Source organism: Sorex fumeus, unplaced genomic scaffold (genome assembly GCF_029834395.1).
Source record: "Sorex fumeus unplaced genomic scaffold, SorFum_2.1 ptg000003l, whole genome shotgun sequence".
In the NCBI taxonomy this organism is placed as follows: domain Eukaryota; kingdom Metazoa; phylum Chordata; class Mammalia; order Eulipotyphla; family Soricidae; genus Sorex; species Sorex fumeus.
Window position 1 is genome coordinate 28149231 of NW_026606060.1, and position 27913 is coordinate 28177143.

At 33.9% G+C, this 27913-nt stretch overlaps 1 protein-coding gene across 2 annotated transcripts in view; it reads right to left on the minus strand.

The window, feature by feature from the left end:
• The window catches only part of PPFIA2 (PTPRF interacting protein alpha 2), a 500781-nt gene that overhangs the window by 35835 nt on the left and 437033 nt on the right, over positions 1 to 27913 (minus strand). For both annotated transcript variants that reach the window (XM_056114449.1, XM_056114448.1), the window contains one exon: positions 23907 to 24000. In XM_056114449.1, the coding sequence (XP_055970424.1) occupies positions 23907 to 24000 (94 nt within the window). The remainder of the gene's footprint in view (positions 1 to 23906; positions 24001 to 27913) is intronic.

The window sequence follows — 27913 nt, forward strand, 5'->3', positions numbered from 1 at the left end:
TGTTTTTAATGAAAGTAGAAACCTCAGTGACAACAAATAACTGTAACAAAAAGACATCAGAGCTCCAATAAATGCACCTATGATCATTGCTTTGACTACTAACTTTTTAAAACATCCATTTACAAAACTAGCTTGAGAGTTTTTCAATTACTTAAACAGCAAATACATCTTTCGCTGAAACTCAAATAGCTATCTCTGTAATTGGTCTGAACTATATTAGAAGCTGCAATTGCTATGCCTTTGTATGCTTTGATCTTACACATACCTGACAAAAATGTACATATTTACTGCTATATTTTAATATATCTTTCATATTTAGGAATATAATATCTATTAGAAATCGAATAGAATGATAGTAAAATTTACCCCATATTAAATATTTTAATATTTTTTATTATCATTCAACTAATTACTTACTAGTGTCAACAATTAGATGATAAAACATGTAATGATTTGTTTTTTGAGGGGAGCTCTCCAGTGCTGCCTGAGATCTTGAAGCCAATGCCAGAACTACTAACACAGTTCAGTGCTGGGGACAACATGAACGACATTCATGGAGCTCAGGGGTTATATGATACTGAAGATCAAGCTCGGGGCCTTGTAGAAGCAAACCATGTGCTCCAGGCCTTTGAGCTACCTCCTCGATTTCCAAACATTTCTTTCAGCCAAAGACCTTCCTGTATTTGGAATATATGTGTTCAGCAAAATAATTAAGATAAGGCAAGGATGCAAAACAAAAATTGAAGTAGTGGAGTCTTATGTGAGAAAACATAAAAATCAACAGCTCTTTCACTCCAGGATGAATCGAAGGAGATGTGGGTGAATTCTGTATAAGGTATTCAGCTCCTAGGAAACAGCAACAATTAGGCTGGTCCTGACTCCAAGGCCTAAACTTGAGGAAGGAGTTTCTCAATGATTTGCTGTATAATCAACTATTTCTTTGGGATTTCAATAACACACTTTTGTTGCAAACCATTTGCAGACTAGTTTGACAAACATACTGATAGAAAGATGTTGAAGGGTTAAACAGTCAACTACCAGGTTTTATGGAACACAGGTTTTGAGCTGAGACTTTTATGGAAATAGAGGTATGGACCCACGTACCTAGATTAGATAGAAAAATGCAAACACGTAAAATTTTGGAAAACATATTATGGTACACAAATCAATGCTAAAATGCACATTGAGTGTGGAAATGTTCAAAAAGTTAACAGCAATGAAAACAATTTGAAAAGCGTTTGGAACCAGCAACGACTTTGCTGACTTTACAAAATAGGGAAGAAGGGCATGTAATTGTATTTAAAGTAGGATAAGTCCTAAAGGAAGAGGAGTGGAGTGAGGGTAACACAGGGGCTATGAGCAAGAAAAATTAAGACTCTGATAGAGCTGAAGACAGTTAAGAGTTTTCCATGGTATCTGCTAGACAAATATAAACTCTCCCTGTTATGGTAACAGGTGAGTGGTATTAAGAGGATTAGTTGGATATGTAAATATGCACTCAATAACCAGAAATCATGTAACTTGCTAGCGACTTATGTGTCTTATAGAGGCCATATTTTTGTTTGTTTGTGGACTACACTGAATAGTTTCCCAGGATTACTCCTGACTCTGTGCTGACAGACCATTTCTTGTGATGCTCCAGAATCATATGCTGTGTTGGGGATCAAACCTAGTTTGCTCATGTAAAAGGAAATCAACTTAAACCTTCTCTATCTCTCCATGCAGTCATATAAGGTCCTCTTTTTGCTCTTAACCCTTCAATCATTCCCTTCTCACAAAGATCAGAAGCCAAAGCACTGCTAGCATCATTTTCCTTTTCTTAACTCCCAGACTTAACTCTCCACATCCTACTCCACTGTCTCCTTCCTATTCCAGTAGTCACCTGACCTGACAGTGAAGAGTTACAAAACTCTGCTTAAGGACTTTTATATCTTCTGTTTACTTCTCCCAAATGCTCACTCCTGTATCTCAGCATGATCCACTCCCTTACTTATTTTAAATATTTACTCATTGTCCCCTTCTGAATGAAAGTCTTCCCCTTCCATCCCACAACCTCCATCATTCATTTTTCCCACAGTTTGCTATGTTTGCCCCTTCACACTTTTCTTTTTAACATAGATTAAGATTTATTTCATTCTAAAGTATTTCCAAAGGATCTAAGCCCACGTGTGTGTGCATTCTGTTCAGAGACTTATTTGAAGCTAGAATAAGATCAGGCACTAAGTAGCTAGCCACTAGCTGTGAACTGTGATGCCAATCGGTGCTTATATGTAGGCACATCTAGGTTCTGGAAATTGTATCCCATAGCAGTTCGTTTTTCTTTTTCAAAGAATAAATTTTTTCTCAGACCTAACCTTCTTTTGAATAATTTTTCAGAATGGGATCCATTATAGCTCATCTGAAGAGACTTGCTTGCTTTAGGATCACTGACAAGAATATGGTTTGGAGGCAATCTGGTGAATTAAAATAATTCTATTATATGTTTGAACAGAAATTTAATCATATAATTGTTTTGAAAATCATTGTGCAACCTGACTCCAGAAAACTTTTTTCTTTTTGTTTTGTTCAAATTACAAATGACAAAGTCTCATTATAGTTTAATTTTCTTAAGAGTGTGCATTGATGATAAGGGAGCTCTATTCTGACAGATTTTGCTCTCTGGTCTACAAGTAGCAGGGCTAAATTACAAATTAAGGCCTTTGAACCAAAACACTGAAACTCTAGAGAAAATGGCCAGAGTAGGAATATATGGATGGATTTGTACAGCATTATGTGCTGTACTACAATAATTCCAGACTTGTATTTTTTAATCTTTGGGCAGTATCTACTGTATCAAGAAATTCTTGGACATACCCAGAGAAACATTGCATATACTCTTAGCCTCCTCTTTGTAAGATAGATCTCAAATGTGCTGTAAAGTATGTACACATACCTATCTGCCTTGTCTCCAAATTATGTCTTGATTATTAAGTCACATGGAAATCTAGCACATCTGGGTTGTGAGATGGCTCAAGGGCTACAGCTCATATAAATTCCTTGGGGGTACCACAAGGCTAACATCAAGTGCTGCATTTCAGAGCCCAAGCTCTGAACCCTCAGGTCCACACTAACCATGGGAGTGATCTGGGTTCCCAGATGCGTGATTTGTGATACACACTACCCTAAACAGAAAAATACATGCATTCTTGCTTTCTGAAGCCATCTTTCTCTGGGCCCTAAGCCAAATTTTATTATTGCTCCCACCTTCACTTTCTGAAGCAAATCTTTCTCCTGACCCTAGGGCGAGTTTAACTACCCCTTTCTTCAGCCCTTCCTTCCATCCTTCTATCCCCCCTTCCTTTCTATAGGTACCATTCCAGCAGGCCTGGGAGTAGTATAGAGGGGATACTCCCAGTAATGCTAGGCTCACTGATGAAGATCTGACAACTTAGAGCTCTGCTCTGCACAGCTATGCTTGGGGCTTGGTGGTGCTGGGGGTCAGATAGCATTGGGAACTGAACAAAGGGCCTGAAACATGCATGTAGATGTTTAGCATGCTAGGAGCAATCCCTGAGCACAGAGTCAGGAATAAGCACTGAGCAGTGCCAGGTGTAGTCCAAAACCAAGGTAATAAGAAAATAAATATAAAATGTCTTAGCATGACTGAAGAGTTCATTAGTGACCTTGTTCTAGCTATCTTCAGAGCTTCCTCAATTCAAACACACTATTTGCTATTAGACAAATATAATTAGTCTTTCTGTGGTACCGTTCACAACTGTATAAATGCCTTTACTTTTTTCCACATAGCTCATTCTGTGGTACCTTTCACAAGTGTATAAGATGCATTTGCTTTTTTGCAAATTTTTTCATCACCTGTCTTGAAACCCACTGTTTGCATCATAATGGCAAGGACAAGATCTTACATTATCCTTCCTGTTATGATTCAAGACTTCTTTTGAAAAGAATTAATTCTCTCTTTTACTCATATACTATGACTTGTATATACTTTGGTTATTGTACTTATTATATTACTTTAAAATTTAAAACTTTGGAAGTGATTAAATTGCTGTAACTAAACTTTTGACATGCAAAAGTAGAGGTTTCTATTTTATTCTCTCTTATTAATATAAACTTCTACAAACTTTTTTGAAATACATTATTGTTTGAAAAAAGCAAAGGTTCTTAATGAAAAATTAGTCTCTAAAATTTACTTGCAACAATATGTAAAGCACTAGTCTTTGCTTTATACATAAAATTTTACCTTTATAATGGCCCAATAAGGAATTTATTGATACTGTTGATAACTTATTGTAATGTAATAGACACCTTGGACTCATAGAGCCAGAGACTGAAGGGCCAGAATTTGTGTCTTAACATCCTAATTACAGAGTCAGTTTTCTACCCTCTACCCTTGTCCTTAAGCTAATTAACCTCCCTAAATGTTTTATAACAGAGAAAGGAAGATAATAGCACCACATTTTTAATAGTATTAAATGGAATAATAGATTCATTTTTCTTGTTTCAATTATATTTAAAAGTGGTTTATTTATTTCTTTTAGATAATAGTTAACCCTTCACTTACACATGTTAAAAATAGGCAACGTTACAAGATTCTGTGGTTTTTATTTCCTTTTTTATTAATATTGTGGTCTTCATCTTAGCCAGAGGAAGGTTAGACTCATGTATTTAATAAGAATGAAATAGCTGAATTTGTTGTAAATTTGTTTAAATTCAATGGAAGTAACTAAAATGAAAAGTAATTCTCTAAGTGATAAACTAATCTCTATGGGTTATTTATTTCCTGAAGCACATGCAAAGTATTTATTGATAAAAACAGCAGAAAAATATATGATTTGATAAGAGCTAAGATGATAAGTCAAAATAATTTGACAATGGAATTATCTTATTAATAATTTACAGCAGAGACTAAATTCTTGCATACTAATAACAGTAAATTTAGTTAGGCTTCATAACACTATTAATTATAAAATGTTTGTGATCTATTACAATTCAAGTCAAAAGGCAAATGGGCTATATTCTACTCAGATTTCAGCCAAATATAGGGCTCTAATTCTGTGATTCAGATGCCTGTATTTTTATCAATTTATAAAAATTACATATTTGAAAGTGATTTAAATTATGGTCAGTAAGTGTGAGCAAAATATGTTACCATCCAATATTTTAACATGTACAGCTGAAAATGTGTCTTAACATAATTTTTCTAAACCAAAATGTGTCGCAAATACTAATCAGTTGCTTCAGAACATTGACTATATAAGTATACATATTTAGCTCCACAAAATCAAATTTTTAAATCTATCACTAATTGACTTGATTTTTAAAAGCAAAAAAAAGCATACCATGGTTCTGCCTGTGTGCAAGGCAAATGCATGCATGCTTGTGTATCCAACTATGGCACATTTTCACAAATAATGAATCTATTATGTATATAAGGAATGCTGTATTTAGATTTCAGAAGTTTGCTCTGGCTTGCTTAAAATAAGCTATTTTATATTAAAGCCAAAGTTCAATTCATTAATTTTTTTTCTTTAAGAAAAAAATGGAGAGGATTGTATCAGAAAAAAAGTAAATTAGTTGAGATTTTCATAATTTAGTTCCTTACATTATTTTGAATGTAACCGATTTCACAAGCATTTGAAGAGTATAAACATACACGTAAATGTGATGGAGTAGCACAATTACCCATACTGTATTTGGAAAACTGAGGTTTCTCTATTACTTTTTATTAAAAAATCGATTTTTCAAGACACTGTGATCTTGTCTTCTAAGTTCCTTTTTAATGTTAAATTAGGGGCTTGTAAGAGGAAAGAGTAATTTTCTAGGGTAGTAGATGTCATTTAGACTAGACTGTTTCAGCAGTTCATCTAATTATGAGCCTTCTTTAATTCAGATTTGAAACAAACTATAATTTGCATGCTTCTGGGCTTATACATTTTCTTAGACTCATGAAAATTGAGAAGCTGATAGTAATTTCAGAGAATCAAAGTCATTTACTCAAGTATGGAAGGGAAACAAATGAGAATGTTTGGGCTTAAATTCTTATGTTTTGACCCTTAATGCAGTGTTTTTTTCTGTATTAGATCTTCCCATGTCACCTCCTGACACTACATTCTTCTATTGAAACCACTAAAAAATAATTTTAAGAATCTAAAATATTCAGTTTCAGGAGCAAAAATATTTGTTTTTATTAATCTAATATATTGATTTCATGGAGTCTATTATGGCAACTCATCATTCATTCATTCATTCACTGTTTTTCCATCATTTCATGAAAGAAGGAATTAGAGAGTAAGGTTCTAGTTACTGGGATTATTTTCCTTATAAAACATAAAAAAGTCATTAGAAATATAAAACCAAAATTTCTAGATGACATAAAAATGCTTTAAAAATCTGATATGCAGAACTGTCCACCATCAAAACAAACACTGTCCTCCCATTGTTCATTGATTTGCTCGAGCGGGCCCAGTAACGTCTCCATTTTGAGACTTGTTGTTACTGAGTTTGGCATATTGAATACATCACGGGGAGCTTGCCAGGCTTTACTGTGCGGGTGAGATACTCTCAGTAGCTTCCCGGGCTCTCCGAGAGGGGTGGAGGAATCGAACCCGGCTTGGCAGGGCTGACTGCACGCAAGGCAAATGCCCTACTGCTGTGCTATCACTCCAACCCTGATATGCAGAATAATGATTTAATCAAAGAATATAAAGTACATATGTGACAAAACTATTTGTTCTCCCCAAGTAACCCGGATTGTATATTAGAACCATTTTAATAAAATTTTCCTTAATATCAAAAACTGGAATAATTTGTGATATAAACACTGCATTACTAAATAAGTAGTAATAACAAATGTAACTTGAAAGTGGAGTAAAACAAGTGCAGCAAATACCAACCATATTAATTAGCTAAATAGTAGCATAAATTTATGATCTTGAATCTATACATTTTTATAGCTTTCTAGATAATATGTGGAAATGAATTCTGGAGCATCAGATTTATTAAATTTATTTAAAATGATATTGGTTTAAATTTAAAAGGATAATTCTAACCAGGCATTCTAGCCAGAGCATAAGAATTTAAGCCCAAACTTTCTAAAAACAATGAATTTTAATCAGCTTATTCTAACAATACAAAATACTAACTCAAAGAGATATATGCACTCCCATGTTTCCTGTATTGCTTAAAATAGCCCAGAACTGGAAACAACATAACTGTATTGTAGTTGAATAAAGAAGCTATTCCAGGGAATATTATATAACAACAAAAAATGAAAGCCTGTCATTCTCAGCAATATGGACAGACCCAAAGGATATTATTCTCAGTGAAATAAGCCTGATGGAAAAAAGACAAACTCCATATAATTTTGCTCATATGTAGTACATAGAAAAAACAAAGTAAGTAAAAAAATGAGCTATTAGACTATATTATTAGTTAGTGCTTACCACAGAGGAAGAGGGAATGAAGGAAGAAAAATAGGAAATCAGGGGCTATATGTAAAGGAAAAGATAGAAATATGCTTTTCTTGGATAACTTAATGTACACACACAGATTTCCAATGAGACACACCTACAATTTCTATAATGCTATAATGCAGTGACTTCAATTAAAACTAATAACAAATAAAATTTAATGAGCTCATCCCTTTATATACCAATAAAAATGTTTTAATTATGTTACACATAAATGCTTTAATTTGAAACCTAAATGTTTTTAGGAATAAAATATTCCAATTTTAGTTGAAAGAGCAGGATAAGAATTTTATAAGTACAATCTAAACACTTGAGAGTTTTTTAGAGCTTGAACTCTAAAAATATAACCATATATTCAGAAAGATAAAAAACACAGAAAACAGAAGACTTAGTTCACACCACAGATTGACTTTGAAATCCAGTTTTAAAAGTTCCACTACACAGGTAAACCCAGCATTGAATCCTGTCTATATCGTTTAATTAAGATAACTGTACATGTGTCTTTTGGATATAGTGCTGGCAGAGAGCTATAGGGCAGTAGGGAATACGAGCAGATTCAGTTAAGTACGTGGTCAAAATTACCAAAGTGACCTTTAACTATTTCTTAGGTCTTACTGAGTGCCACATTAATTCTTCAAGAAATAACTTGAGAATGGGAGGTGTGTGTGTGTGTGGGGGGTGCAGTCAGACATCATTTGACATATGTCTAATAGAATTGGAGAAATAAGTATGTCTTTAAGTCCAAGAAAAATAATTTTGAATGTGAAAATTTCTCTGAACCAATGATTTGTTTAATAGGGTAGAAATGAATGTTCTTTAGGATTTTCATTTTTGTCAGAGGCAGTGCAGCTTGTGTTATAACTGAAAAGAGAAATACTGAAGATAAAACAAAAGGAGGATAGTGCTGAAAGTAATCATGTTCAGCAGCCATTGTGATTCAACTTACCCAGATGTGCTTTTCATGAGATGGAGAAGGATGGATGAAAAAGAAAAGCACACACAAGTTAATGGATACATTTCAATCCAAAGAAAGGCATGGAATAAAACAAGAGCATCATTTCAGATGTATGAGAGCTCAGATATGAGAAAGATATGGTGCTTTAAAAAAACTGCACCATGACACACATACTCACTGTGTCCAAAAGCATGACCAGGCCGAGGACAGTTCTAAGAGTTGACCAGCAAGTCTGTTTCTTGAAAAATGATCCACTCTCAAACATGCATGGCCACATTTTCCCACCTCTAGTATATCACGGGAGAAAGTCAAGCAACTCTACAAAAAACACTTTTTTTTTTGTTTTTTGCCCCAGACCAGGCCTAGATTAATTTACAAATAGAAGTAATAATTTAGGGATATTTTTCAGACTATTAAACACAATTTTAAGCCATCTGTGAGTGCCCCACTCTAAAGAAACAGCAATTTAATCTGATAAAAAATCTGATAAACAAATCAGATTATCTGGATTGTAGTTCTCACCCATGGTTAGGTGAAAATTACTAGCAGTGTCTAAACTCCAATTTTTACTACTTAATCTGGCAAAACAAGACTTTTGTATACTATAGGTCCAGAATTTTTTAATTTTAATACATACAATAATTATGTTTTACTTTTTAAGTATTCACTGGTAAGCAGAACAAGAGAAAGGGCAAAGGAGTTTTATTTCTGTTGTCTCCTAGCCACATACTAGCTTTTTCCTCTATTGCAGTTGGTAAAGAGAAAAGATGAATTCGTGCCAGATGAATCTCTTTCAATAGAAATATTTACTTATTTGGGTGGGGATTTATAGATATCACTCACAGGGACAGATAAACTAGATTAGCTCATGGAAATTGTCTGGAATTATCATAATAAAACCCACTGATTTCAGTGTAGCTTTTCTTTCTTTTTTTTTTTTTAATGTAGCAGTTTAGCTTTTCAAGTAATCTACTTACTCCGAGGATATAGTAGAGGTTCTGAGAAAATATGGAATTTAAATAATCCAACAAAAAGCCATGGGATCATATTTTAAATTTGTTATACAGCATAATAGAACTAATTTTAGAAACAAAAAGCCTACCGCAACTCATAAAGCATATTGGATTTAACAAAATATGAAGCAGAGATTACTAACTCAGAAATCCATCAAGTTAAAGTTCCTTTGTGGTTGCACCATTTTTAAAACATTTGACTCGCAATGGAACACTCTGCATGTGCCTCTTCTAACTCCATCCATTCAGATACATTCATTCAGAGAAACTGTATATTATTTAGTACATGAACATTTCTGAGAAATACATATTCTTTGACCTTAACATTGGATCAGTTGTGGCACACTCTTAAAACTTTCTCCTAAGAACATAAATTTTCATACAAATTGTCACCACAATATTGTAAGATGTTTAACAATATTTTTTTCATCATGCTTGCAATGGGACAAAAGTTAGGATTACAAAGCAATCACATCTAGGTAGGTGAAATGATTTTCCTGTCAACATACCTGTGAACTGTTTGGTGAGTTCTAAAATAAAGCTCAATTTCTGAGCTTTCCCAGATAATTATCAAAAGTACTTAGGGCCAGTTACTATCACGAAAAAAAAGAAAATCTTCCTTAGCCTTCCTGCAATCTAAGAATTGCTCTCCAATAAAACAAGTTGATTAAATAACACTAGAGCAATCATATTCTTCACACCCCGATTATGTAAAATATAGATGACTAGTAAAATGAGCTAGACACATACCTAAAACATAAGAGAATTATAAGAACAGAGAAACCAAACATAAATTTTGTTTAAAATATTGCATAAAGTTCATTGACAGTTTGCACTTTTTTGTTATTTGATGTTTCATTCTTTTTACAAATTTTGTCCTCTATTGCCAGAATTTAAAAGTGTCCAAGATATTAAAATATGTATTTTCTGCAAAGAAGACAGTATAGTCATAAATGGCTAAATGATTTTTGTGGCCATATAAAATTTCATATCACCCATAATATGTATCAGAAAATACTTAATCTATGTTGATAAAACTTATCTTCTTTTCAACAAGCAGTTGTTTACATTAAAATTCAATTTCATTTTTCTCTCTGTGCTCTAAACTATACAGGTTATGCAATAACAAGATTCTTTCAAAAATAGTTTTTAGTTAAATGCCATCGTTGATAATAGGCAAATAAATTTTAATTTACATAGGAAATAAATATCTAAATAGTTTAAATTACCATTTAATGAATAAGATAAAATCCAATTATTGACATGATGTTTCCCTTGGTAACATTAACTTAAATCTAGACATAATAGGAAGAAATTCTCAACCATTTTGCAGTGGTCTGACTTTAGTCTTCTACAGCTCCCAACAAATAAACCAGGTTTCTCTTGCCCATGAACAGGTCAAAGCTTGGGATATACAGCTCCAGAAGTTGTATATAATTGCCCCTTGGATTTTAGTATAAAAGTTGGAACTTCCAAAAATGTTTTACTCTACTCATATTATTTTGTTTGCTTGGAGGTGACATACAGTGATGCTGGAGGCTTGCACGGGTGACCCCACAACAAGTACTGAACTGCACAGACCTCCTGTGTGCAAGGCTGATAAGAAATCTAGCACTTCAAACCATCTTCTCAGGTTGTTTAATAAATCCTTAAAACTAAACTGGGGAGTTAATGCACAATAATTGGAGCCACAATGTGGAATGCATGAAGAATTTGTATTGTAGGTAAACTATGAGAATCACTTCTGGTCTACACAAACACAGAAGAGAGAAAAATTTGAAAGTATAATACCAAATGGGAAATCAGCACAATTTGACTAAAAAAGAAGGAAGGGATGATTTGAAGTAGTCCTGTTTGTACTATAATGGATGGAGACAAATTTAAGTACATTTTTGGGGAAGAAATTAACAGTTTCTTCAGCTCCTCTGCACAAGATGCAGATTTTACAAAAGTAAAGATCTCTAAGAGTAGAAATTGGTCAGAGAAAAATATTGGGATTAGTAGTTAGTGCTGATTCCCTAATAAAGCTGACCCAAAGTCTTTTGTGACCATTTTTCTGCAGTCACACAGACACGCTGAATGTAGACTTGGAGAAACAATACCCATTGGTGACTGTAGGGGTGATATTTGGAAATAACCAAGTGGAAGATGAGTAGCTAAGTTTAGGAATATTGAGCATGTTGAAATAAAGAACTCAGACACTAAACTCAATTTGAAGGAAAAGGAAGGCAGAAAGTACTTCATGTCCTGAAAAAGGATAGATTCATTTTTAAATGATGAAGTGAAAGAAGTTGATAACGCATGTTTAAAAAGATGATGACTAAGAAGCAATTATATGCTTGAATTTATGTTTTTTTTGAAATAAGGATAATTTAGAAATAATGCTGCTCAGAATCTAACTCTGGTAGGTGTATAACCTGGAGTAAAGATACATACTGGAAATGGAAGTCAAGGAACTTAAAGTATGAATAATAAATATTTAATCTACACAAACAGAAGAGCACTCTAGGGAGATGGGAAGGAACTGCTTTTTATGTGAAGGCAGATGGTAGGGCACAGATTAAATAAATAGCAAGCAGATTTCTAGTGGGCTTTACAAATGAAAGAAAATGTTTCAAAGGTTTCAGAATGGCTCTTCAAAATAGAAAAAATAATGAGACTACGTGAGTAAGACAACTTCAATATTCTAAAAATTTTGTTACTCATTCAATTTTCAGCCAATCAAGATTAAAATGTAAAATTTGATCATGTAGAATAGAAAATAAATATATTTAAACATATACATATAAATGAATGAAATGTACATAGGTGAAATTGCATATGCACTTTTAGATGGAAACTTTTTGTCTAGAATCTTTTTATCAATCTCTAACAACAGAATATAGATAATAACTGCCCTCTGAAAACGTGGAAACAGAAAATGCTTCATGGCGGCTTTGAAATATCTAGGGGAAAAATCCACTTGGCAAACCAGCTGAAAAATTCTATAAATAGAATCTATATTTTTGAGAACTCTTCAGATTTAGTCATCAACATCATATTTAAATGTATTGCAACATTTATCTTAAGTTTATAAAAAGAATTTAATTATACTTGTGGTTAGTCACTGACTTTGTTTCAATGGAATGAATAACATTTAAAATAATTTAAGCACATATTTAAATTTCTGACACAGTTAAAATGAGATTATATTCTTATAGTAAAATTGTAGTACAGAGGTTAAGGTGCTTCCCTTGCATATGCCAACCTGGGCCCAAGTTCCTGATATGGTCTCTTGAGACTTCCACGAGTTAGTTCCTGTGTGCAGAGCAAGGATTAACCTCTGAGCACTGCCAGGAGTGAATCCAAAACCAAAATAAATGAATACATAAATAAAAATGTAATATTATATGTGGCTATCTATATCAAATAAGAAGGTTATTTTATGCTACCATTATATTGTTTGTTTGGAGGGGGAGGCTCACCTAGCCCATGGACTAATCCTGTTGATATCTTGGCCTAATGGGGTTGCTCTCAGCAGGGCAGAGGGGACTGTGCTGTGATTAAACCCAGTTGCCTGCATGCAATTGTCTAGTCCTTTGAGCTATCTCCTCAGCCTTAGGTATATTTTATGCTTTGAAATGACATTTTTCTTTTTTTAAAATTTTTATTTTATTTATTTATTTTTGTATAAGTGAAACACCATGAGGAACAATTGTAGACTTACAAACTTTTGTGCTTGGGTTTCAGTTATACAATGATCGAGTATCCATCCCTCCACCAGCACCCATTCTCCACCACCGATGATCTCAGTAGCCCTTTCACCCTCCATCCCATCCTCCCCACCCCACCCCGCCTCTGTGGCAGGGCATTCCCTTTTGCTCACTCTTTCCTTTAGGGTGTTGTAGTTTGCAATAGAGGTTTTGAGTGGCCATCGTGTTCGGTTTATAGTCTACTTTCAGCCTGCATCTTGCATCCCGAGCGAGTCCTTCAAACATCCTTTACTTTGTGTTCCGTTCTCTATCTGAGCTGCCTTTCCGCCCAGCATGTGCTGCCAACTTCCAAGCCCTGGAGCAGACCTCCTGGTACTTATCTCAACTATTCTGGGTGTTCGACTTCCATTTTGTTACTTTATATTCCCCAGATGAGTGCAGTCTTTCTATGTCTGTCCCTGTCTTTCTGGCTCATTTCACATAGCATGATATTTTCCATGTAAAACCACTTGTATGTAAATTTCATGACTTCATATTTTCTAACAGCTGCATAGTATTCCATTATGGAGATGTACCAAAGTTTCTTTAACCAGTCATCTGTTCTTGGGCACTTGGGTTTTTTCCCAAATTTTGGCTATTGTGAACAGTGCAGCAATGAATATAGACGTGCAGATGTGAAATGACTTTTTTCTAAATATTAAAAAAAAAAAAAGGTACTGTAGCCCTGTAGCACTGTCCTTCCCATTGCTCATTGATTTCTCGAGCAGGCACCAGTAACGTCTCCACTGTGAGACTTATTGTTACTGTTTTTGGCATACTGAATGTGCCACAGGGAGCCTGCCAGCTCTGCCGTGTGTGTGTGTGTGGGGGGATATTCTCGGTAGCTTGCCAGGCTCTCTGAGCAGGATGGAGGAATTGAACCCGCGTTGGCTGCATGCAAGGCAAATGCCCTACCTGAAAATTGATGTTACTTATTATGATGAAACATCGGGGTTTGTCACATTATTCTCTTTGTCAAGTCTGCTGCTTCCACCGCCCCCCCCCCCCCATCCCGAGAGTATGGGAAGAGAATAATTCTTGACTAACCATTTTAAATTATGTAGTGTATTCACAATCAAACTGAAATACCACACTATTGTCTCTTCAAATTGTGGTATGACCTTGAGATCCTGTATAATTATAATTCTGTAGATCTATTCTTTTGCATACCACAGTGCCAAAAGAGCTACAATTTTTATCTATGAAATTAATTAGTAGTTACTAGCAATAAGACTCTGTGTCCTTTAGAAAATTAAAATACATAGTTCAACTAAAATATGTAAAAAAGCACTTAACATACTGTAGAGTTCTATGTGGTTAGTTAATAATAATTAGATATAAAATTAAAAATATCATTACTATTCAAAGGATAAAGAGAAAAATGAAACAATGTATGACATAGGAGAGAACAGTTATAATAAGCAAGAAGGAGATATATCTATTGACAAGATACAAAGTGTAAAGTAGAGAGGAATAAAACTGGTGAGATATATATGAAACATAAATGTCAGAATTTACGGGCTATAAATTTGGGCATTTGGGATTTATCCTAGGAATGCTAAGGAATGACTGACAGGCTTTAAGAAGTATACAAAGATGATTAAAAATATGATTAGAAAAGTCTCTTTAGTAAAAGTATGAAGAATGGATAATAGAAAAACAAGACTGGATGTGAGGCTCTTTTAGTGATGATGTGAGAAGGGAAAGAAAAAAATCAATACATTTAAATGGTTTTAAAGAGATAGATAGTATGTGGAATAATATAATACTGAGGTGTGCGGAGACAGAATAAGAACAGAATGAAGATATTCTGGTTTGGATATCTGAGAAGAAATCACTGTCTTAATTCTAGCTTGAGGGTAATTTTTTTCTGTACTTAAGAGTCATTCCATCTAGTTTCTAATAATATATTAAATTACTCAAAGAGTATGTTTTGAGTACCTACAATAATACAGTATTGCAATGTTAAAAAACAAACAAATTAAGCCTTGCAGAGGATTTCCTAAGTCCAATTCTCTTGGTTTCATATATAATTATAGAATCCTAAGGCAGACAAAATACAAAGGGCATGTGAGTGAATGTCTTGGTTGTATTAGAATCCTCCAAAAAATAATCCTTTCATATCTGTGAATTTGGCAGATCTATATTGGAAAGGATCAGGAGAAGAGATTCTCTTTCCAAGAGGTAATTCCTTTTTCGCCCCAGTATGTAATTGCTAATAGCATGTATTTAGTCTCAGTTCAAATTTATCTATATTGACTTCTGACTTCAGTTCAAAGATCTCATCATAAGGCCATAAAGAACATGTGTGATTGCTGTGTTTCTTGGCAGCATCTGTACCTTGTGTCTCACACATTATTTCCTAACAATTTCTAACATTCTGTAAAGATAATTTTGTGTCAGCTTTCTACATTAATTACTTATCTATAAAAATATGCTGGTTTAATAGATCTACATTTAGTAATACTTGATACAATTCTAATCTGATCAGTGCATAGAATGTTGACTTGAACTAGAATTCTGGCCTTTGGAAGAATTTTCTTTGGAGTTGCAGAAAAAATCTGAATTATATCTAAATATATGATGCATATCTAAATTTTATAATTATTTAAAAAATCCTTCTTCATATGTGTACTAAATAAATTTACTTATTTACTTATTAAGTAACCCAGATCCTCCAAATTCCAGTAGGCGGGGTCACACCCACCAACTGGCCCCCTGGCACCGTGTAATCCCATCAACGGCCAAGACTCAGAGACTATAAAACCCAGCTTCCGGAAGAGAACAGCACAGACTCTCCTGCCCCTGCACCTGGCTGTCCTCGCTGGGTCCCCTTGGAGGGGATCGGGTTGAGTTTCCCTCCCTGCCCCAACCAGGGCTCCGGCAGCCGAAGACCTCCAGAACCAGCCACCACCATGCTGAGACCACTCTCCGCACACATGAAGGTACTGGCAGAGGAACAAAGGTTCACAGGTCCCGGGACTGAGATCTCCAAGCCTACTCGGATTGGGGCTGAGCATTCTCCACCCACATTCTCCAAATTCCAGTAGGCGGGGTCACACCCACCAACTGGCCCCCTGGCGCTATGTAATCCCATCAACAGCCAAGACTCAGAGACTATAAAACCCAGCTCCCGGAAGCGTGCAGCCGCATTCGCGGACGCATGACATCTGATTATCTCATTCCTACTTTGGACAAACTGGCAGGCTACCGAACGTAACCTGCCCACACGGCAGAGTCTGGCAAACTCCCCGTGGCATATCCAATATGCCAAATACCAGTAACAATAATGGGTCTCATTCTCCTAACTCTGAAAGGGCCTTGTTCTCAGGGCTAGGACGAAGGAGATGTTACTGGGGCCTGCTCGAGGCAATCGACGAATTAAGTGAATTGGTGGAACTCATCAATGCCCTCATAAAATTTTACCTTTTTAGATTCAGTTCCCTCTATAAACCTCTTTCTTAAATAATATGATTTATGGAATAGGGTATATACCTTTAACCTTCTTACTTTCAAAAATGGAGTAGCCTTATCTGTATCAGTCATAAAAACACTAAATATGTTACCTCTCTCTTTTTTTCACTAAAATTCTCATCTATTCATTTTTCAGGCCCTTTGATCACAATGGCCCGTCAGTTATAAATAAAATTTGATATTCTAATTCCGTTCAAGTATTAAAGAATTATTACCAATACATAACAGAAGGTAAGTTGCTTGTCTTGTACATGGTCCTAGATTTATCCCAGCAACACAGAGAGTTCTCTGATCATTGCCAGGAGTGATCTCTTAGAACAGAGTCAGGAGTACTTCCTTAACACCACCAGGTGTGGCCCAAATTGCCCCCCACACCAAAAAATAATAAAAAAGTAAGCAAAATTCCCTGCTAAACTTAATGTACAATATTACTGCAGTATGTTTTCTCATTTCAAGTTTGAATTTTTTTAATTGTTGAAAACAAGGCTTAATTTACTCTTGGTTACCAATAACCCTCTTTCTTAATAGTCATAACATAGTATAATATACATTTTACATTCATTTTGGAAACTAAAAAAACCTTTTAAAATCAAGAACAACTGTAATCACTTGTAGCATTGTTCTCATTTTGTTCAAAAACTTAGAAAAGGGATAAAAGCCCATAAAATGTTTAAACATTAATTAAAGCCCATAAAATTAAACATTAATTTCTTAACAATCACTTTGAAGAAGGGAAACATATGATTTGAACATCAAAAGTTTGTTCTTGGGAGACAGTGTACACAAGTGAAATGAGTGAAAATTTCTCATTTGCATGTTCCATTAATTCAGAACTATATGGATATATTACATGGGCATATTTAGATTAAAAATGTCAATACGTTTTTTAGTTTTATTTTTCCTTACTATCTACATGGAAAAAATAAATTCATCTGGGTAAAAATATGGAGTCTACATAGAGCTTCTGTCATACAAACTATAATCTATTAACACTGTGCCATGAGCTAAAAATAGCAGCTCAACTCCTTCTGTGTTCATCTTTTTCTTATAATAAATCAAATTTGTCTTCTCCTTTACATATGTATATGTGTATATATGTATGCAATGCATCTATCTCACATTAGATTTACTTATATTCATTTTTCCTAACAAATTTTAATATACTGTTCTTTTAGTATTCCTTTGGATACTGTCAGTTTTTATATCCAGGGAAGGCTTTTTTCCCCTCTTCACTCCCATCCCTCCTTTCCCCTCTCCTTTTTTGCAAACCTCTTCCCTCTCTACTTTCCTCTCTCTCCCCTCCCCCTTCCCTCCCCTCCTCTCCCCTGCCCTCCCCTCCCCTTCCCTTCCCTGCCCTTCCTTTCTTTCTTTTCCTTGCTCTTTCTTTCATTTCATTTTTTGGCCACTGTTAGCTGTGCTGAAACCTTATTTCTGGTTCTGCACTCAGAGATCATTCTTGTTAGCGATCAGGGAACCTGGGTTAGCTGTTTGCATGGCAAACACCCTACATGCTGTATTATTTGTCCGGCCCATGTCCAGGGAATTTTTACAACTGTTCAAGATCAGAGACAGGAGATCTAGCCATGATTAACTGTTAAGGCGACAACAGTTCTAGCTCAGTGCAAGAAGAAAAGACAGGCTTCCCAAGTTTCACATTGGAAACTGGCACATTTTCCCAGAGAAATATTGAGAACACTGAGTTCAGTTTCTGAAGTAGATAACTTTAATAGATTCTTTTGAATTTGTTGCCCAGGAGTGTTTTGTTGTAACCATCTGTGCACTAAATGATTATTCCAGACTAACTGACCCAATACAAAGATCTGTTCCAAATCCAGCCAGTCAAATGCTTACATCTAGACAGTCACAATGTATAATGAGATAAAATATAAGAGTCTTGACAACATGCTAAAGAATAGTACATACTATCTGTTAATTCTTTTTTTGCAGATTTTGGTGTTTGTATAATTCCTGAGATAACTCCAATACTATCAAGGAATGCTACCCTTTACTTTATCTAGCAAGATTCATTTCATATAAAATCCCTGTAAAATCTGTCTTTGTTAAGTAAGCAAGGTCATTTACCTTCTGGATATGAAGCACTACTTGGATGAAAAAAATATATTCAATGCTTCTAGCCACCTTCAAAATTTAACTTCTGGGATGCAGCTCATTTATAAATTTAACTTGGATCAGACAATAAATATTTACTAAATGCTAAATAAAAGAATGTTTTGGTATTTTTGTTGTAACTTTCATTATGAAAATTTTCAGTGACATTTATTAAACTCAGAGATATGCAAACTCTGAACCTATCAAATGCTAAAAACTGGAAGTTCAGCTTGAATGCACATTATGCACTGAAAGATACCCTTAGGATTGCAATGGAAATAAATTAAGTAAATCTATAGAACTTGACTCTTATGTCTTTGAAGTTATAATATAAAGATTCATTGGTAGTGATGAACTGCAAGACAGCCAGGCTTCAAGGAGAAAGCTGCTTCTCTGGAGGATGCTGCTGAGAGTTGTTAGAATGTTAATTTCATTTTAATTATGTTGAAAAATTGATTCAAAATATGAAATCCATATACAGTCATCAATGATATTCTTTCAAGAGAAACATCAAAAATTCAACATAGGACCATAATGAAACTAAAGATTGAAAATGATATTAGGCCTGATATTAATATTCACATGGTATATTTCAATTTAAGTCTCACAATATAAAAATTTCAACAACCACATATTTTATTAAAAAGTGTACAGTATGAGACTGAAGGAAGAAATAATTAACTGATAAAATTAAGATAAATTTATAATTTATATTCCTGGACACAAATAATCATATATTGGGTATTTCTACCATTTTAACATTTTATCCATGTCTGTCATATTAGACAGACACATTACTAGTGAAGCAGATAATTTCATCTTTTAGTCCCTTATGTAAAAATAAGCTCTCTGAAATAAAAATTGAGTACAGAAGTGAAAATCCTGCACATAAATACATGCAAGAATATTTATCTTAAGCAGTCTTTAGAATGTAAAGTAGAAAGAGAAAAATTATCATATTTGAATAAAAATATACAGAGCATTTTTGGACACTAAAGACAAAAGAAAAAACTCATCACTCAGAAAGTGAGAGGGGTGATAAAAGAAGTTCAAAATGTTTCATATGACAGAATAAATAATAATTACTAATTACAACTGAGAACAATATGTTCCTTCAAAATTCCGAAGGAAAATTACTTACAAGCAATAGAGCTGCCCTCTAGGAACATTTAATTCAAGCATAAAATTTATCCTCAAATCTCTTAGGATTCAGGTAGTTTGAAACTTTATCCTATCAACATATCTATAGACAATGATAGGGAAAATTGGCAGTTAAATACAATAGTAAACATAAGTAAACTGGTAAAATATTAATACAGTATTATCCTATATCCAAATGCATTAACATTGACATTTCAGGAGCTGGCGCAAAAGCAATATAAGTCCAAGAAATTGGGACTACATTTAGTGTGTAATAAGTTGAAAGAAGTACTTAATGAGTACTAAGAAGTACTAAGAAGTTCTTTGTGTGTACTAAGCTTAAAGAAGTACTTAGTTTAATTAGACCAGTGGATGATGAACAAGATCACAGGATGTTGAAACACTCATAAAGAATCAAGAGAAATGTAAAGAATCACAATTTTAACATGGAAACACATTTTTGAGACTAATCTTAAATTAGTTCTTAAGGATCTGGAAAGCTATCTTACCAGGACATAGCAAATAATCAACATTTCATTGTAAAGAGATAAGAGATATTAAGGTGAATGCGCAAAGTCAGTGGAAGAGTTTCACTTTAACACAACTATGATCTATATAATTCTCTTGGATAATTAAGAGAATTGGTGCCTTAAAGGAAGTTATGGCAAAGATAATGCATAGAAAGTAAACTTAACAGTAAATAAGGAGCCTGAGGCTGAGGTAAGCTATCATGATGGAAAAGATCAGCTTCATGAAAATATCCAACTTGGTAGAGGTCAAAAAGATTTTCTTGAAGAGCAGATGTTTTAGCAGATTCTAGATCACAGTTTTAATTCTCATTAAAGCAAAATGACCCAAAATATAAAAAGAGCAAATGCATATATCAGGAAAAATAGTTAAAGTAAAATTTAGTAGAATTGTTCTAACCAATATACATTTAATTTGTTGGATGATATACATACTACTAACTAGAATTTTGTTTGATATTGTTAACAGGACAGAGTTTTTAACTTTACAAGACTGTGGAATGTTTTGAATCTTATTCTGACAGTATCGCCCTCATAAAAATTTAAAAATAATGTGTCATTACTTTTAATGAATATTTCTTCCAATTAATTTTAAATTAGCAGATTGCTGATTGCAGACAATTGATGCTGTAGCAAAGCTGAAAATAAGAATTTTTCCAGCTCTGTTTGTTCCCTTAGTATCTAATCTCTGATATAATCTTTAGGACTGAGAATATGGGTTTAAATTAAGTAACTTATATAGGAAAAATCAGTTTATATCATTAATAGATAGAATGTCTGAAATAAAAAATGGTAGGAAACTAGTCATTACAACTAGGAACATACAACTTATATACTGATTTACATTTTAAAAAGAAGTTACCCACATGATATCATTCAAAATAAGATAACTAAACTTGTTTAAATGAAATTTAAAATACTTGATAAAATTGAGGAATAAAATGTCAATTTTAATAACAAAAATAAAACTTGATAAAAGTAAAATTTAAAATATGTAATTTAAAAAATTATCTTTCTTATCCTACAGAAGTTATTATAAGAGAATGCCTCACTTTTTGTTAACCCAGAAACCAAGTTGTCACATTGTGAATGTTCTAAATAAGTCCTGGTTTTTAAATTTTGAATAATTCTCATAAATACTAGATATTAATTTATGCTCAAAGCGTCTTTGCTATGGGGAAATTAATGATAAAAATTTTCCTTTAACTGATTAACTCTCTAGTTAGATCCATTTTAACCCAATTACTATTGTCTTATAGGAAGTAACTTTACTAACAACTGTAATCTTCATTTGATACAGAAAATTCTTAATATTCTTCTCTATAGCAAAGAACCAATTTCATGTAATTTTATGCAATACATTCTAAAATTGTACCTTGCCAAACAAACTTGAAATAAAATAAAAAAGTAAGCATAGTAAGATTTTCAGTCTAAGTCTATTGTCTGTTTCTGATTTTTGAGCTCACTCTGATTTTAATAATAACTCCATAAAATTAATATTAATATTTAAAGTTAAAAATAGCTAAACCTTAATTGTTTAGTTTAAAACTCAGGATGTAATTTGAATGTCTAATTTGAAGGCTTTAAAAGTACATCTACCTTAGTCCCAAGCACTATTAATGACATTACATATTGACTCAATAATCAACCTTATCTATAACCTAAATATAAATCATGGTGTGATGTTCATTATTTTAAAATATTTTATTCAGTAAAAATGATGAGTTTTACAGAAAATGAATCATATTCACTAGCTAGGCTGGTTTTAATTATCCTGATAAATTTTAAAGAATGTCTCAAAGGTAAGATTTTCAGAATTTTTTTAGACAGTCAAAATCACTCACCCGATGGGAATTAAGAAAATGCATAACTTTCACTTATATTTTAATATTATCTAAACATGCTTTTGAATGTAAATCACTGAGTTTGACTCAGTAGGCGGTGAACTGGCTTCAGATCTTTACTGTCACATAATGACTCCATGTTCAGTGCTCTGAATCCATCTATGATTGCTCTCTGAAAATAACCTGTTGCCCGTTTGGAAAACATGGGAGGGAACGTGAATTATAGATGTAGCACTATCACACTGTCCTCCCGTTGTTCATCAATTTGCTCAAGTGAGCGCAAGTAACATCTCCATTGTGAGACTTGTTACTGTTTTTGGCATATCAAATATGCCATGAGAACTTTCCAGGCTGTGCCCTGTGGGCAGGATACTCTTGGTAGCTTGCTGAGCTCTCTGAGAGGGATGGAGGAATTGAACCTGGGTCAGGCATGTGCAAGGCAAATGCCCTACCCGCTGGGCTATAGCTCCAGAATTATAGACATAAATATGGATAAGTATAGACGACATAGCTATAGATATTTGTATCTACTTTTGAGCTATTAGTAATGGGAAAAGAATCACCTACGAGTACTGAATGTGTGTGAACATTTTACTACATTAAAAAAAGATAAAGCTTCCAAGGTCAAGTCTTTCAATGGGCAGCATTCCTTCTAAATTTGTTTATATATTTAAACTTAATAAGTGACAAATTAATGAAACAATTAGACTGGTGAGCTGTCCTGCAATTTGTAAGTACATATTTCCTCATTGTTAATAATTCTATGTAAAACAAGTGAGAGGAAACCAGAGGGAAATTTGACTAGTCTCAATTCTATAAACAAGTGAGTATAGTTGCTATGATAATATTCAGAGAGCAATGGACATTCTTTCATGAGAAAAGATCCAGGGGCATAAAAATCTATGAAGTCAATATAAATAACACATTTTCTAAGAGGGAAGAAAAGGAGTAACCAACCAGACAATTTTGGAATACAGAGAAATCCTTTGCCTTTTAAAGAGTATATTCTTACAAAATTATTTAACTATTGAAAATGTTACTACGTATTTTAAAAATAAGCTCTTTCTGGACCCGCAGGCTTTCCAACAGCTGCTATGACCCAAAATGTGCCAAGTTTTTAAGTCATTTAAATGTTCCATAATATATGTGAATGAAATGATACACTATCAGTTTCCTGACAGATGCAAAACAATCTGCTGTGAATCTAAAATAAGTTTATATTCAACTAGTCAGAGAAATATTCTTCTTTAAAATACTCCACTTTAACAGGAGGCATATTGATTGTGGTTAAAGGGAACACCAAGTTTAATTGGCATACCCACATTTTATCATGTCAATCCCATCATGGAATTTAACGTCAAATAAAATATTACATTAAGAATTTTATATAGAATTGAGTCCATCTTTGGTCTCTTAGAAGAAATTATTTCGATGGCACAACAAATGATTTTGATATGCAATTAAAACTGTAACCTTTGAGAGCCAAGAAATAAAAGTAATAAGATTATTAGGGAACACCAAGACGAAATCCGCCACAGACTAGTTTTTTGTTTCCAAGCCTCTTTTTCTTTTTCAATTCCCTACAATGATAACCAATGAATTAAACAAACCAAAAAAAATGCGCAAAAGAGTCTCCAAACTTACTTTTTCTTTAGTCTTCTATCCTTCTCTGCTTGTGTTCCAAGTTTGCCCAACCCCAGGGACTCCTGGGCGGCAGCTTCAGTCTCCATAAAACCTCCTGTGAAAAAGCAACTGTTCATATTAGGTTGGGCTCCGTGAAGACGTTTCAAAATTAAATAATTAATAGTTAATTTGCACAACTATTTACATCACATTCCCAATAGTCTTTTGAATTTCCAAGATCACATGCAAAAAATGGCAAGGGTACACACGAAGATAATCAGAAAGAATGAAAAATAAATCAGCCTGTTTACCATTCATTGCACCTGCCAGCAATATAATATATGGCCTGTACACAAACCCTTGGATATATAGTCCACTGGCTCCCAGGTCTCTCTACATTTTCATGAAAAATAAGAATGTTTATTCATGGCATAAAGTAAGACTGTGTTTACATATTTGGAAAAATTGAACTCATTTACTGTTAGCTCACATTATTATTACAAATATCCGATTGTCATCTCCTATATTAATAAATGTATAGCCACATACCACCAGAGATCTAAAATTCCATTCAGAAAAAAAAAATCTGCACTCCAGTGCTTATTTAAGCACTATGCACAATAGCCAAAATACAGAAACAACACAAATGTCCAGGAACAGATGCCTGGATAAGAAACTGGTATATATACTTGGTTATAAGAAACATTAAAATCATGTGCTTCACTGTTATGTGGATGGATTTAGAGGGTATCGTGCTAAGCAAAGTTAATCAGAAAGAGAGGGGAAGGCATAGAATAATTTCTCTCAAAAGTGGGATATAAAGAAATAGTAGGGGAATAACAAATGCAATAAAACTGAGAACTATCTTAGCAGGAAGCTTACTGTAGGGATTGGGAGTATAGAGTTGGGTCACTGGACAGTAGTGGAGGGAAGAGGAGAGAGGGTTGATGCTGGGATGTTTTATACATAAAATCCTACATTAACTCTTATGTAAACCACAGTGCCTAAAATTATTTTTAATTTTTATTTATTTATTAATTTTGTTTGTTTGTTTTGAAGTAATACCCAGCTGTCCTCAGGGGTTACTCCTGGCTCTACACTCAGGAATTACTCTTGCCTGTGCTTGGGAAACCATATGGAATGCTGGGGATTGAACCCAGGTGGGCCTCACGCAGGGCAAACTTCTTACCTGTTGTACTATCACTCCAGAGAATCAAACTCTAATGCCGTTTACCAGTATCAACTCCTTGAACCAACTGTTGCCTCCCTCCTTCCCCTTCCACTCTGAGAGATCTAATATATATTAGCAGTGAGTGGATAATCAATAGCCAAATGAGTAAGACTCCATTGATCAATAGGTCTTCAATTTTAAGTTAAGAAAATGGAGACATTTGCTAAATTCTAAAATGTTTTCCTTTTGGGGTTTGAGCTTTTGGGTCACATCTTGTGGTGCTCAGAGTCTACTTCTAAGGGTTTGTACTCAAGTATCCCTCCTATTGGTGCTTGAGAGACTATATGCAATGCTGGTAATGGGATCTCCTGCATGCAAGACATGCATCTAAACCACTATATTAACTCTCGATCCTCTAAAAGTTTTTATATCCTGCCACAATTTTCCCTTTTGACTTGCCTGAGTTGGTTCTTTGTATTTTAAAAATTCTATAAACGTATAAAAAAATTAGACTGTGTTAAATTTTTCTGGGTGAAAAGACTCTTGCAAAAAAGTGTCTATATTCTGGTAAAAGTTAATTTTACCATTTATTCCACAAATTGTTAGTTTAGTTTTGTTATTATCAACTTTGAATGAAATATATAATACATGCATATCCTCCAATGAAATAAAGAAAATGGAATGTAACTGGGCTTCAGACTATGTTTATAGTATCATTGTCCTGTATCACTGTCCTCCCGTTGTTCATTGATTTGCTTGAGCGGACCCAGTAATATCTCCATTGGAGACTTTGTTGTTACTGTGTTTGGCATATCGAGTACATCACGGGGAGCTTGCCAGGCTCTGCCGTGCGGGCGAGATACTCTCGGTAGCTTGCCGGGCTCTCCGAGAGGGGCGGAGGAATCGAACTCGGGTCGGCCATATTGGCTGCATGCAAGACAAATGCCCTACCTGCTGCGCTAGGGGGATGAATTTTGAGATTGAAGTAATTATTAAAGACTAATTTACTCTAATATCAGTGAGAATCTATTCACGGACATAACCACTGTTAAACTTTACTAGCTTCTGTGTCTCTGGCAGAATGTATTATTTTCCTATGTTCTCAAGACAATGTATTGTTAGTATTTTTATAGCTCGGCAAGCTACCGAGAGTATTCGATATGCCAGACACAGTAACAACAAAGTCTCCAATGGAGACGTTACTGGGCCCGCTCAAGCAAATCGACGATCATTATAGTAAATAACTTATAAAAATGAAACTATAAGTTCTGTGATATTTATAGAAATAAATAACTCTCATAGACTGGACCTACTGCTGTACAGAATAATTATAAGAAAGTTCTCTTTGGGGGCTGGAGCAATAGCACAGCAGGTAGGGCGTTTGCCTTGCACGCAGCCGACCTAGGTTCGATTCCCAGCATCCCATATGGTCCCCTGAGCACCACCAGGAGTAATTCCTGAGTGCATGAACCAGGAGTAACTCCTGTGCATTGCCGGGTGTGACCCAAAAAACAAACAAACAAAAAAAAGTTCTCTTAAAATATTGTGTCAAGATCAGATACAGTGATACATACATAATTTGGAAACTAAATTTATTTTGTTCAATTATGCATATGTGCAATTAATATTTAGATAAGTTTTATTATAAATGAACATTTTATTCTTGGCATCATTAGGAAATCTATGCACTAGCTGACTAAGTACTCTTGAGGATCATTTTAAAATGTGAAATATTCCATTATGCATATTAGAAAAGTATTTTTATTTGATATCTCTCATTAGTGTACTTGCCTTACTGTAAATGCACACTATTATATACAATCTTCAAGTAAAGAATACCATTTTAGCAAGGAGGAAATGAGAGTAAACTTTTTAATGAAAAGTTATAGTTTTTATTTTCTGGGTCACCTAATCTGTGTTCTGGGTCTACTCCTGATCCTGTGATCTGGGGTCACACTTGGTCTCTTTTTAGCATTTGTCCATACTCTTCATTTTGTACTTAAACACAATTGATTTGTAAAGTTACTAATTTCTTGTCTATTACCTTTCTGAAGAATATACCTAAGCAAAGTGTTCGTTTATTAAGACATGTGATGCATACAATCAGAAGTGAATTTAAATACTTCTTTATTCAAAGAAAGACCCTTTCATCATGCAAAGCATGAATCATAATTAACTGCCATTGGAAGAATTTATATTGTATTTCTTTGTACTAATCATCTAGGAACAATCTATGTTTTTAGATAAAGGCCAGAATAGTCACCTAAATTTTATGTGTGTAAATGTGCTAGTAGAAATAATGCTCATGCTGGGGCCAAAGCAACAGTACAATGGGTAGGGGTGCTTGTCTCACACATGGCCTACCCTGGGATCGAGGCATCCCATATGATCCCCTAAGCAGCACCAGGAGTAATCTCTGAGTGTAAAGGCAAGAGGATACCCTGAGCATCTCTGTGTGTGTCCCCAAAACAAAACAAAGCAGAAAAATAAAATAAAATTATTTTTTCTTTAAGATAGAAAATTATTTTTAATTTTAAGAAAGAAAATTATTTTTAAGAAAGAAAAATTATCTTATTTTATATAGTATTTATTATCATTATTTTATTATTTTATTTTTATTATTTTATTTTTACTATATTATTATTTTTTAAGAAAGAAAAAAATTCTTTAAGAAAATTATCTTTTTCTTTAACAAAGAATAAAATAATGTTCATGCAATCTGGTTGCTATTTTTATCACTACAAAATAATTTTTCTTATTTTACTAATTATAACAGGTCTTTAAGTTCAGGTAACTTTTAATGCAATCTGAAACACTGTAGGTAAAGAAAAATAAAATACCAATTTAACAGTAAATT